This window comes from Oncorhynchus nerka, linkage group LG4, assembly GCF_034236695.1.
Source record: "Oncorhynchus nerka isolate Pitt River linkage group LG4, Oner_Uvic_2.0, whole genome shotgun sequence".
Lineage (NCBI taxonomy): Eukaryota > Metazoa > Chordata > Actinopteri > Salmoniformes > Salmonidae > Oncorhynchus > Oncorhynchus nerka.
In genome coordinates this window covers 18,566,965-18,579,698 of record NC_088399.1, presented here as the reverse complement: position 1 = coordinate 18,579,698, position 12,734 = coordinate 18,566,965, and the positions used below count along the sequence as shown (strand labels likewise).

General features: G+C 44.3%; 1 protein-coding gene across 3 annotated transcripts in view; it reads left to right on the top strand.

Moving 5' to 3' along the window:
- garnl3 (GTPase activating Rap/RanGAP domain like 3) overlaps positions 1 to 12,734 on the top strand; it is a 331,807-nt gene that overhangs the window by 174,357 nt on the left and 144,716 nt on the right. For all 3 annotated transcript variants that reach the window (XM_065017302.1, XM_065017300.1, XM_065017301.1), the window contains exons 4-11: positions 146 to 245; positions 5,755 to 5,873; positions 6,343 to 6,407; positions 6,846 to 6,909; positions 10,018 to 10,044; positions 10,253 to 10,328; positions 10,420 to 10,518; positions 10,767 to 10,870. In XM_065017302.1, coding sequence (XP_064873374.1) covers positions 146 to 245; positions 5,755 to 5,873; positions 6,343 to 6,407; positions 6,846 to 6,909; positions 10,018 to 10,044; positions 10,253 to 10,328; positions 10,420 to 10,518; positions 10,767 to 10,870 — 654 coding nt within the window. The remainder of the gene's footprint in view (positions 1 to 145; positions 246 to 5,754; positions 5,874 to 6,342; positions 6,408 to 6,845; positions 6,910 to 10,017; positions 10,045 to 10,252; positions 10,329 to 10,419; positions 10,519 to 10,766; positions 10,871 to 12,734) is intronic.

Genomic DNA, 12,734 nt, shown 5'->3' with positions numbered 1-12,734 from the left:
AGAAACCATTATCAGGTTTGTTGTGATGTGAGTGTTGTGATATGTATTGTGTGTGTTTGTCACTAACCTGTGTGTGTGTGTGTGTGTGTGTGTGTGTGTGTGTGTGTGTGTGTGTGTGTGTGTGTGTGTGTGTGTGTGTGTGTAGACGACGGACTACACCCCGGGAACCTGGAGAAGAACCGATGTCCATCTGGAGAACCCGGAGTACCACACCAGATGGTTCTTCAAATACTTCCTGGGCAAAGGTCTGTTCTACTCCTCTCCTCTCTGTTACACACACACACACACACACACAAACACACACACACCAGACCTGTGTTCAAAAACATGTGTATTTGATTAGTTGTTATTTAAATACTTATTTCTGTGAATTTGAGTATTTTCCAATAAAATGGCTCGAATCAACTACTCCAATAAATTGCCCAATAATGTTTGTATCATGTTTTGTGCTGCTACCATGTTGTGTTGCTACCATGTTGTGGTTATGTGGTGTTGCTACCATGCTGTGTTGTCATGTGTTGCTGCCTTGCTATGTTGTTGTCTTAGGTCTCTCTTTATGTAGTGTTGTATTGTCTCTCTTGTTGTGATGTGTGTTTTGTCCTATATTGATATTGTATTTATGATTATTGTTTAAGGCCTTTTGCCTTTTGGTAGGCTGTCATTGTAAATAAGAATTTGTTCTTAACTGACTTGCCTAGGTAAATACATAAATATAAATTATATTGGAAGTATTTTAAAGTATTTTGAAAATAATTTCCCATAAATTGCCTAATATTTGAAATTATTTTCAAATACGTATTTCAAATGCCTGGGCTAAATGTATGGGAGTGTATTTGAATCCAACCTTGTCACTAGAAATACCAGTCGACTTCCGACTTCCTCGGCGCTCACAAAAAAGAATCAATTGGCGCAGCACTGGGATTGAACTCATAACACTCAGACCACTGCGTCATGGCAATTCACAATGTTCTAGCAAGTACTTGATGGTACTTGATGGAAACATGGCATTGTCTTTACTTATTTTGTTTTAAGTCTTCTTAACTTTAACCACGCTGAATTAATACTTAAAAGTAACCCTTTGAGTTGTTTCTGTTTTAAACCTGAAACCACGCTGAATTAACCCTGTAACCAAGCTGAATTAACCCTGTAACCAAGCTGAATTAACCCTGTAACCAAGCTGAATTAACCCTGTAACCACGCTGAATTAACCCTATAACCACGCTGAATTAACCCTGTAACCAAGCTGAATTAACCCTGTAACCACGCTGAATTAACCCTGTAACCACGCTGAATTAACACTGTACCACGCTGAATTAACCCTGTAACCACTTCGGAATTAACCCTGTAACCACACTGAATTAACCCTGTAACCACTATGGAATTAATGCTGTAACCATGCTGAATTAACCCTGTAACCACTACGGAATTAATGCTGTAACCACGCTGAATTAACCCTGTAACCACTACGGAATTAACCCTGTAACCACACTGAATTAACCATGTAACCACTACGGAATTAATGCTGTAACCACTACGGAATTAATGCTTTAACCACGCTGAATTAACCCTGTAACCACTACGGGATTAACGCTGTAACCACTACGGAATTAACCCTGTAACCACTACGGAATTAATGCTGTAACCACGCTGAATTAACCCTGTAACCACTACGGAATTAACGCTGTAACCACGCTGAATTAACCCTGTAACCACTACGGAATTAACCCTGTAACCACTACGGAATTAACCCTGTAACCACTACGGTATTAACCCTGTAACCACGCTGAATTAACCCTGTAACCACTACGGAATTAACGCTGTAACCACTACGGAATTAATGCTGTAACTACTACGGAATTAACCCTGTAACCACTATGGAATTAATGCTGTAACCACGCTGAATTAACCCTGTAACCACTACGGAATTAACGCTGTAACCACACTGAATTAACCCTGTAACCACTACGGTATTAACCCTGTAACCACATGGAATTAACCCTGTAACCACTACGGTATTAACGCTGTAACCACGCTGAATTAACCCTGTAACCACTACGGTATTAACGCTGTAACCACGTGGAATTAACCCTGTAACCACTACGGTATTAACCCTGTAACCACGCTGAATTAACCCTGTAACCACGCTGAAATAACCCTGTAACCACTATGGAATTAACCCTGAAACCACGCTGAATTAACCCTGTAACCACTACGGAATTAACCCAGTAACCACACTGAATTAACCCTGTAACCACACTGAATTAACCCTGAAACCATGTGGAATTAACTCAGTAACCACATGGAATTAACCCTGTAACCACACTGAATTAACCCTGTAACCACACTGAATTAACCCTGAAACCACGTGGAATTAACCCAGTAACCACATGGAATTAACCCTGAAACCACGCTGAATTCATTCGTAAAAGATTCATCCATATTACAATGAATTTCATAGTGAAACTATGAACAACTATGAGATCAGGTTGTTTGAATAAATGTATTTTGAGTATTTTCAAAAACTGTACATTGCAATATTCAGCTACTTGTTTTTCAAATAAAATATTTCAACACTCTAAACACCTTCAAATATCTGTAAAATGAATTGAAATACGCTAAATATTATATAAACCCAGGTCTGACATACACACACACGCACACAGGACCTGACCAGTATACAGACTGCAGGGTCAGGACTTTTTCCAGACCATGTGACCTGACCAGTATACAGACTGTAGGGCCAGGACTTTTTCCAGACCATGTGACCTGACCAGTATACAGACTGTAGGGTCAGGACTTTTTCCAGACCATGTGACCTGACCAGTATACAGACTGTAGGGTCAGAACTTTTTCCAGACCATGTGACCTGACCAGTATACAGACTGTAGGGCCAGGACTCTTTCCTGGTCCGGTCACATGGTCAGGTAAAGTCCTTACCCTCGCTCCTAGTTTAATGGTAGTTTATCAGCTGGCAGGGTGAATCCCATAGATCCTTCCATAGCTACAGTGGACCTGCAGACACAGCCCGGCACAACCCAGAAAGAAGCAGACAGTCAGAGGAAGATGGTGGGCAGAGGCTCACTTCTCACGCACACACACACACACACGCACATGCATATGCACACACACACACACACACACACGCTGGGAGATAACAACATTAGCATCTGACTGGCTCCCTAGTCAACATGAGCAGCCAGCAGCCTCCTGAGAGCCTAGTCATGGTGGTCGTTAAAAATGCATTACCCCCCTCCTTCCTTCCCTCCTTCTTCCTTCTATCTTTCAGCTAGGTGGGTGGGGGGTCTTATACTTTTTAAACACAGAACAAAACAAGGCCCCAAGTCTAAGTCCAAGTGAACTGATTCAAATCAGAATAAATACCTTTCATAGAGGGAGTCAGGGGAACAATGAGTAGAGAAAGAGATGGAGAGAGAGAAATAAATCAATGGAGAGAGAGAGAGGTGGAGAGAGAGATGGAGAGAGAGAAAGAAAGGGATGGAGGGAGAAAAAGAAAGGGATGTAGAGAGAGGTGGAGAGAGAGAGAAAGGGATGTAGAGAGGGAGAGAAAGGGATGGAGAGAGAGAGAGAGAGAGAAAGGGATGTAGAGAGAAAAAGAAAGGGATGTAGAGAGATGGAGAGAGAGAAAGAAAGAAATGGATGAAGAGAGAGGGGGCGAGAGAAGGCAGAGTTCCTGTTTTTAATTGGGTTTCGGGGTTCTGGTCAGTGTTAGGTCTGAATACGTTGCCGTGTCAACCAGGTAGAGAGGGCGCTGAATGTGAAGCGGTTCTGTTGTGTATGACCCACATGCACGCACACATCCACACCCACACACACGCACATGCACATGCACACTCACGCACATACACTCACACATATAGTGGGGCAAAAAAGTATTTAGTCAGCCACCAATTGTGCAAGTTCTCCCACTTAAAAAGATGAGAGAGGCCTGTAATTTTCATCATAGGTACACTTCAAATATGACACAAAATGAGGGGGAAAAATCCAGAAAATCACATTGTAGGATTTTTTATTAATTTAATGGCAAAATATGGTGGGAAAAAAAGTATTTGGTCACCTACAAGCAATATTTCTGGCTCTCACAGACCTGTAACTTCTTCTTTAAGAGGCTCCTCTGTCCTCCACTCGTTACCTGTATTAATGGCACCTGTTTGAACTTGTTATCAGTATAAAAGACACATGTCCACAACCTCAAACAGTCACACTCCAAACTTCACTATGGCCAAGACCAAAGAGCTGTCAAAGGACACCAGAAACAAAATTGTAGACCTGCACCAGGCTGGGAAGACTGAATCTGCAATAGGTAAGCAGCTTGGTTTGAAGAAATCAACTGTGGAAGCAATTATTAGGAAATGGAAGACATACAAGACCACTGATAATCTCCCTCGATCTGGGGCTCCACGCAAGATCTCACCCCGTGGGGTCAAAATTATCACAAGAACGGTGAGCAAAAATCCCAGAACCACACGGGGGGACCTAGTGAATGACCTGCAGAGAGCTGGGACCAAAGTAACAAAGCCTACCATCAGTAACACACTACACCGCCAGGGACTCAAATCCTGCAGTGCCAGACGTGTCCCCCTGCTTAAGCCAGTACATGTCCAGGCCCATCTAAAGTTTGCTAGAGAGCATTTGGATGATCCAGAAGAAGATTGGGAGAATGTCATATGGTCAGAAGAAACCAAAATATAACTTTTTGGTAAAAACTCAACTCGTTGTGTTTGGAGGACAAAGAATGCTGAGTTGCATCCAAAGAACACCATACCTACTGTGAAGCACGGGGGTGGAAACATCATGCTTTGGGGCTGTTTTTCTGCAAAGGGACCAGGACGAAGGAAAGAATGAATGGGGCCACGTATCGTGAGATTTTTAGTGAAAACCTCCTTCCACCAGCAAGGGCATTGAAGATGAAACGTGGCTGGGTCTTTCAGCATGACAATGATCCCAAACACACCGCCCGGGCAACGAAGGAGTGGCTTCGTAAGAAGCATTTCAAGGTCCTGGAGTGGCCTAGCCAGTCTCCAGATCACAACCCCATAGAAAATCTTTGGAGGGAGTTGAAAGTCCGTGTTGCCCAGCAACAGCCCCAAAACATCACTGCTCTAGAGGAGATCTGCATGGAGGAATGAGCCAAAATACCAGCAACAGTGTGTGAGAACCTTGTGAAGACTTACAGAAATGTTTGACCTCTGTCATTGCCAAAAAAAGGGTATATAACAGTATTTAAAAAGTATTGAGATAACTTTTGTTATTGACCAAATACTTATTTTCCACCATAATTTGCAAATAAATTCATAAAAAATCCTACAATGTGATTTTCTGGATTTTTTTTTCTCTTTTTGTCTGTCATAGTTGAAGTGTACCTATGATGAAAATTACAGGCCTCTCTCATCTTTTTAAGTGGGAGAACTTGCACAATTGGTGGCTGACTAAATACTTTTTTGCCCCACTGTATATTAAAGCAGATACATATGCATGCATGCACACACTACTCAACATTCCATACAGGAAAAACTAGACCTCACCGTGACTTCCTGACAGAAATTAACAGAAACTCTCATGACCACACAACAAACAAATAAACAAACGACAGAAAAACAATTATAAATCAATTCAAAACGAAAACTAGCATTCAGATAGTGCCTCCCCGTTTCACTCAGTTTGGGAATGTTTTCTCCTGTTTCGTCCCTAGTAAGTGTGTGACAGTGTGTGTAACACTGTGTGTTTCCCCTCCAGTCCACCAGAACTATATTGGTACGGATGCAGAGAAGAATCCCTTCTACCTGTCTGTGGTTCTGTCCGACCAGAACAACCAGCGGGTCCCTCAGTACAGAGCCATCCTCTGGAGGAAGACAGTAAGGATCTAGAATTAGATCACCCTTCCCAAAGCCTATTGGTATTGGTACAAATGGACTTTTTGCACAGATCTAGGATCAGCTTACTCTCACAAAATCCTTCACCTTAAGCATTGGTCTTGTTGGAAGTTGGCTTTAGATACAGATTTAGGATCAGCTCACTCTCCCCATAGCAAAACCTTGATCATTAAGGTGAAACATGCATATCTGATCTTACTGTAGATCTGTGTCTGGATGGAGGTCCGTCTTCTGTTCAGATAGATGATTAGACTAATCATGATGACTACTTTCCACATCCACACCTGAGATAATCTCCTCTCCTCTCCTCTCCTCTCCTCTCCTCTCCTCTCCTCTCTTCTCTTCTCCTCTCCCTCCTCCCCTCCTCTCCTCTCCTCTCCTCTCCTCTCTTCTCTTCTCTTATCTCCTCTCTTCTCTTCTCTTCTCCTCTTCTCTCCTCTCTCTCCCCCAGGGAACTCTGAAGATCAGTCTGCCATACAGCCCCACCAAAACACTATCAGTCAAATCCATCTTAAGGTGAGAACTGCTCAGGATGCCATTCAATATACTGGTTGTTTCATACAGTTGATTGTACTGACTAGCCTGGTCCCAGATCTGTTGGTGCTGTCTTGCCAACCCCTATGGTCATTGTCACATATTGGCAAGACAGAGAGAGAGAGAGAGAGAGAAAGAAAGGGATGGAGAGAGACAGACATGGGACCAGGCTAAGATATGACCAAGGAATCAGGGTAAAAACACATGGAGAAATTTGTTGTGGATATGTAGTCTGTTGTATTTAAATGAACAACAACATGAAAATATGCTTTAAGATTATTATGGAATAGATTGGACGTACAAGATGTAAACCTGTCTTTAAACACTTATCTTTTCTCCTCTCCTGAACTTTTCTTCTTCTCCTCCTCTTCCTCTCCTCCTCCTCCTCTCCTCCTATCCTCTGCTCTCCTCCCCCTGCAGTGCGATGAACCTGGACAGGTTTGAGAAAGGCCCGAGGGAGATTCTCAACCCAGAGATACAGAAGGTGAGATCACACTGTGTCAGCCACAGAGATACAGAAGGTGAGATCACACTGTGTCAGCCACAGAGATACAGAAGGTGAGATCACACTGTGTCAGCCACAGAGATACAGAAGGTGAGATCATACTGTGTCAGCTACAGAGATACAGAAGGTGAGATCACACTGTGTCAGCCACAGAGATACAGAAGGTGAGATCACACTGTGTCAGCTACAGAGATACAGAAGGTGAGATCACACTGTGTCAGCCACAGAGATACAGAAGGTGAGATCACACTGTGTCAGCCACAGAGATACAGAAGGTGAGATCACACTGTGTCAGCCACAGAGATACAGAAGGTGAGATCACACAGTGTCAGCCAAAGAGATACAGAAGGTGAGATCACACTGTGTCAGCCACAGAGATACAGAAGGTGAGATCACACTGTGTCAGCCACAGAGATACAGAAGGTGAGATCACACTGTGTCAGCTACAGAGATACAGAAGGTGAGATCACACTGTGTCAGCCACAGAGATACAGAAGGTGAGATCACACTGTCAGCCACAGAGATACAGAAGGTGAGATCACACTGTGTCAGCCACAGAGATACAGAAGGTGAGATCACACTGTGTCAGCCACAGAGATACAGAAGGTGAGATCACACTGTGTCAGCCACAGAGATACAGAAGGTGAGATCACACTGTGTCAGCCACAGAGATACAGAAGGTGAGATCACACTGTATCAGCCAGAAAGAAACAGATGTAGGATCTTCATTTGATCACTTTTTTTGCTGGGTTTGTTCCTGCACCACAGCAAATGCAGTAGCCTGGACTGCCGCTATTAGGCAGGTGGCAGATGGTGCACACCTCATGAGTCTGTTGTTTATCCCTGGCTGAAAACTTACGGATGGTGCCCACCTCATGAGTCTGTTGTTTATCCCTGGCTGAAAACTTATGGATGGTGCCCACCTCATGAGTCTGTTGTTTATCCCTGGCTGAAAACTTACGGATGGTGCCCACCTCATGAGTCTGTTGTTTACCCTGGCTGAAAACCTCATGAGTCTGTTGTTTACCCCTGGCTGAAAACTTACGGATGGTGCCCACCTCATGAGTCTGTTGTTTATCCCTGGTTGAAAAACTTACGGATGGTGCCCACCTCATGAGTCTGTTGTTTACCCCTGGCTGAAAACTTACGGATGGTGCCCACCTCATGAGTCTGTTGTTTATCCCTGGCTGAAAACTTACGGATGGTGCCCACCTCATGAGTCTGTTGTTTATCCCTGGTTGAAAACTTACGGATGGTGCCCACCTCATGAGTCTGTTGTTTACCCCTGGCTGAAAACTTACGGATGGTGCCCACCTCATGAGTCTGTTGTTTATCCCTGGCTGAAAACTTACGGATGGTGCCCACCTCATGAGTCTGTTGTTTACCCCTGGCTGAAAACTTACGGATGGTGCCCACCTCATGAGTCTGTTGTTTATCCCTGGCTGAAAACTTACGGATGGTGCCCACCTCATGAGTCTGTTGTTTACCCCTGGCTGAAAACTTACGGATGGTGCCCACCTCATGAGTCTGTTGTTTATCCCTGGTTGAAAACTTACGGATGGTGCCCACCTCATGAGTCTGTTGTTTACCCCTGGTTGAAAACTTACGGATGGTGCCCACCTCATGAGTCTGTTGTTTATCCCTGGTTGAAAACTTACGGATGGTGCCCACCTCATGAGTCTGTTGTTTACCCCTGGCTGAAAACTTACGGATGGTGCCCACCTCATGAGTCTGTTGTTTACCCCTGGCTGAAAACTTACGGATGGTGCCCACCTCATGAGTCTGTTGTTTACCCCTGGCTGAAAACTTACGGATGGTGCCCACCTCATGAGTCTGTTGTTTACCCCTGGCCGAACGCGGTGGACAACATCACGAAGTAGCATTAGCCACTCTAGCATGGTGGTGGAAAATAATGTTTTATTAAGACAGTAGGTGTATTTAGCCTGTTTCTTTCCACCAACAGGCCATTCAATCAAGTTAAAGAGGAATCCACCGTCTTTGCAGCCTGAATGGAGGATGTTTTATGTATGAACCGGTCACCGGGGAACACAAGTCTATTACCGGCTGTGCAGGACGCCAGTGACAGATGACAGTTACAGTGACAGATGACAGTGACAGTGACAGATGACAGTGACAGATGACAGTGACATATGACAGTGACGGATGACAGTGACAGATGACAGTGACATATGACAGTGACAGATGACAGTGACGGATGAAAGATAGCAGTGTCAGATGACAGATGCCAGTGACGGATGACAGTGACAGATGACAGATGACAGATGGCAGTGACAGATGGCAGTGACAGATGACAGTGACAGATGGCAGTGACAGATGGCAGTGACAGATGACAGTGACAGATGACAGATGGCAGTGACAGATGGCAGTGACAGATGAAGGATGACAGTGACAGATGGCAGTGACAGATGACAGATGGCAGTGACAGATGGCAGTGACAGATGACAGATGGCAGTGACAGATGACAGTGACAGATGACAGATGACAGACGGTGTAAGGAATAATACCGCCATCTGGTGGAAGCAGGTCTAGAAATGCAGATGAGCTTTGTGAGCAATAACAATAACAATTTCTTCAACTGTTATAGTGTTCATTACACAATCATCTCAAAGTGCAATGGAGCAACATGCAATTTAAAAGAAGAACATCATGAGATGGACAGCCATTAGAAAGTTCATGGCTTGAGTGGTCATCTAAAGGAGGTGGTCAAGCAGGGAGAGAGGCAGCCAGGCAGGCAGCACGGTCTCATTGAGGTGTCTCGCTGTCTCTGGCTTTTCCGTCGTAAAAACGGATCAAGCAAAATGATGGGCTAAAATTTCAAGTCCTGTTTCTGCAGGATTATTTTGTTGTGATAATACAGGTCAAATTAAGAGCCTACATCTGTATATAACAGTTGTGTTCTAACTCTATTTCTATGGTATCAGGCCAATACTGTAACAGATCTGGGAGTCATTACAGAATGGGAGTCATTGGAGATTGGGAGTCATTTGGGAGTCATTGGACATTGGGAGTTATCGGAGTCATTGGAGGGTCAACTGATGATAACTGTGGTGTGTTTTCTCTTCATAGGACCTACTGGTGTTGGAGGAGCAAGAGGTATTCATTTATTTATTCTGTTCTAAATATAATTGAAGTGGATATTGTAGATATTGGTGTTGAGCAACGTCTTACTAGAGATTTCCTTCTCCTTTTCTACCAGGGTTGTTTTTCTGCTTTTGGCAAATTATAGAAGTTAAGTTATAATTTAACACTAGGGGATAGTGGCCCTTTAGATGTACAATATATCTGTCTTATCATTTGTCAGGGTTCTGTCAACTTCAAATTCGGTGTCCTGTATGCCAAAGATGGACAGCTCACAGACGACGAGATGTTTAGCAACGGTAAGTCACTATTATTGTGAGTAATAGGTATTGAAGTATGAATGTCGTATGAGCTGTAGTTTGACCCCTGCTCTCTCATCTGTTCCTTCAGAGACTGGGAGCCAGAGCTTCGATAAGTTCCTTAACCTCCTGGGTGACACCATCTCCCTGCAGGGCTGGGCAGGCTACCGTGGTGGGCTGGATACCAAGAGTAAGACACCACACACACACACCATGGGTTCTGCTATTAATGATTGTTTTTCCATTTCAACAGACCATGGAGATGTCTTTCATTCACATTCCCTCTTTTAAGATGACTCTTTCTCTTTCTAACACTCTTCTAACACTCTCCTCCTTCATCTTCTGCTCCCACTGCTCTATCCTTCTCAACCCTCCTCTCCCTACCCCCTCTCGCTCCACCCCCTCCCCCTCTCTATCTCTCTCACTCTCTCTCTCCAGATGACACTACAGGAATGAACTCCATCTACACAGTGTACCAGGGCCATGAGCTGATGTTCCATGTCTCCACCATGCTACCCTACTCCAAGGAGAACAAGCAGCAGGTGTGGGTGCATTCATGAGTGTGTGTGTATGTGTATGTGTATGTGTGTAAGTCGCTCTGGATAAGAGCGTCTGCTAAATGACTTAAATGTGTGTGTGTGTGTGCCTGTTTTTGTCTTTACATGACGTCAGTCCTCCAGAGTTACAGAGCTATATATAACCATCCTCCCTCTGGGTCAGTCCTCCAGAGCTACAGAGCTATATATAACCATCCCTCCCTCTGAGTCAGTCCTCCAGAGCTACAGAGCTATATATAACCATCCCTCCCTCTGGGTCAGTCCTCCAGAGCTCCGGAGCTATATATAACCATCCTCTCTCTGAGTCAATCCTCCAGAGCTACAGAGCTATATATAACCATCCCTCCCTCTGGGTCAGTCCTCCAGAGCTCCGGAGCTATATATAACCATCCTCTCTCTGGGTCAGTCCTCCAGAGTTACAGAGCTATATATATAACCATCCTCTCTCTGGGTCAGTCCTCCAGAGTTACATATCTGTATGTAACCATCCCTCCCTCTGGATCAGTCCTCCAGAGCTCCGGAGCTATATATAACCATCCTCCCTCAGGGTCAGTCCTCCAGAGCTACAGAGCTATATATAACCATCCCTCCCTCTGGGTCAGTCCTCCAGAGTTACAGAGCTATATATAACCATCCTCCCTCTGGGTCAGTCCTCCAGAGCTCCAGAGCTATATATAACCATCCTCCCTCTGGGTCAGTCCTCCAGAGCTCCAGAGCTATATATAACCATCCTCCCTCTGGGTCAGTCCTCCAGAGCTACAGAGCTATATATAACCATCCTCCCTCTGGGTCAGTCCTCCAGAGTTACATATCTGTATGTAACCATCCCTCCCTCTGGGTCAGTCTTCCTGAGCTATATATAACCATCCCTCCCTCTGGGTCAGTCCTCCAGAGCTACAGAGCTATATATAACCATCCTCTCTCTGGGTCAGTCCTCCAGAGTTACAGAGCTATATATATAACCATCCTCTCTCTGGGTCAGTCCTCCAGAGTTACATATCTGTATGTAACCATCCCTCCCTCTGGATCAGTCCTCCAGAGTTACAGAGCTATATATAACCATCCTCCCTCGGCGTCAGTCCTCTAGAGTTACATATCTGTATGTAACCATCCCTCCCTCTGGGTCAGTCCTCCAGAGTTACAGAGCTATATATAACCATCCTCCCTCTGGGTCAGTCCTCCAGAGCTCCAGAGCTATATATAACCATCCTCCCTCTGGGTCAGTCCTCCAGAGCTACAGAGCTATATATAACCATCCTCCCTCTGGGTCAGTCCTCCAGAGCTACAGAGCTATATATAACCATCCTCCCTCTGGGTCAGTCCTCCAGAGTTACATATCTGTATGTAACCATCCCTCCCTCTGGGTCAGTCCTCCTGAGCTATATATAACCATCCTCCCTCTGGGTCAGTCCTCCAGAGTTACAGAGCTATATATAACCATCCTCCCTCTGGGTCAGTCCAAATCAAATGTATTCAAATCAAATCAAATGTATTTGTCACATACACATGGTTAGCAGATGTTAATGCGAGTGTAGCGAAATGCTTGTGCTTCTAGTTCCGACAATGCAGTAATATCCAACGAGTAATCTAACTAACAATTCCAAAACTACTACCTTATACACATAAGTGTAAAGGGATAAAGAATATGTACATAAAGATATATGAATGAGTGATGGTACAGAGCGGCATAGGCAAGATACAGTAGATGGTATTGAGTACTGTATATACATATGAGATGAGTATGTACACAAAGTGGCATAGTTTAAAGTGGCTAGTGATACATGTATTACATAAAGATGCAGTAGATGATATAGAGTACAGTATATACGTATACATATGAGATGAATAA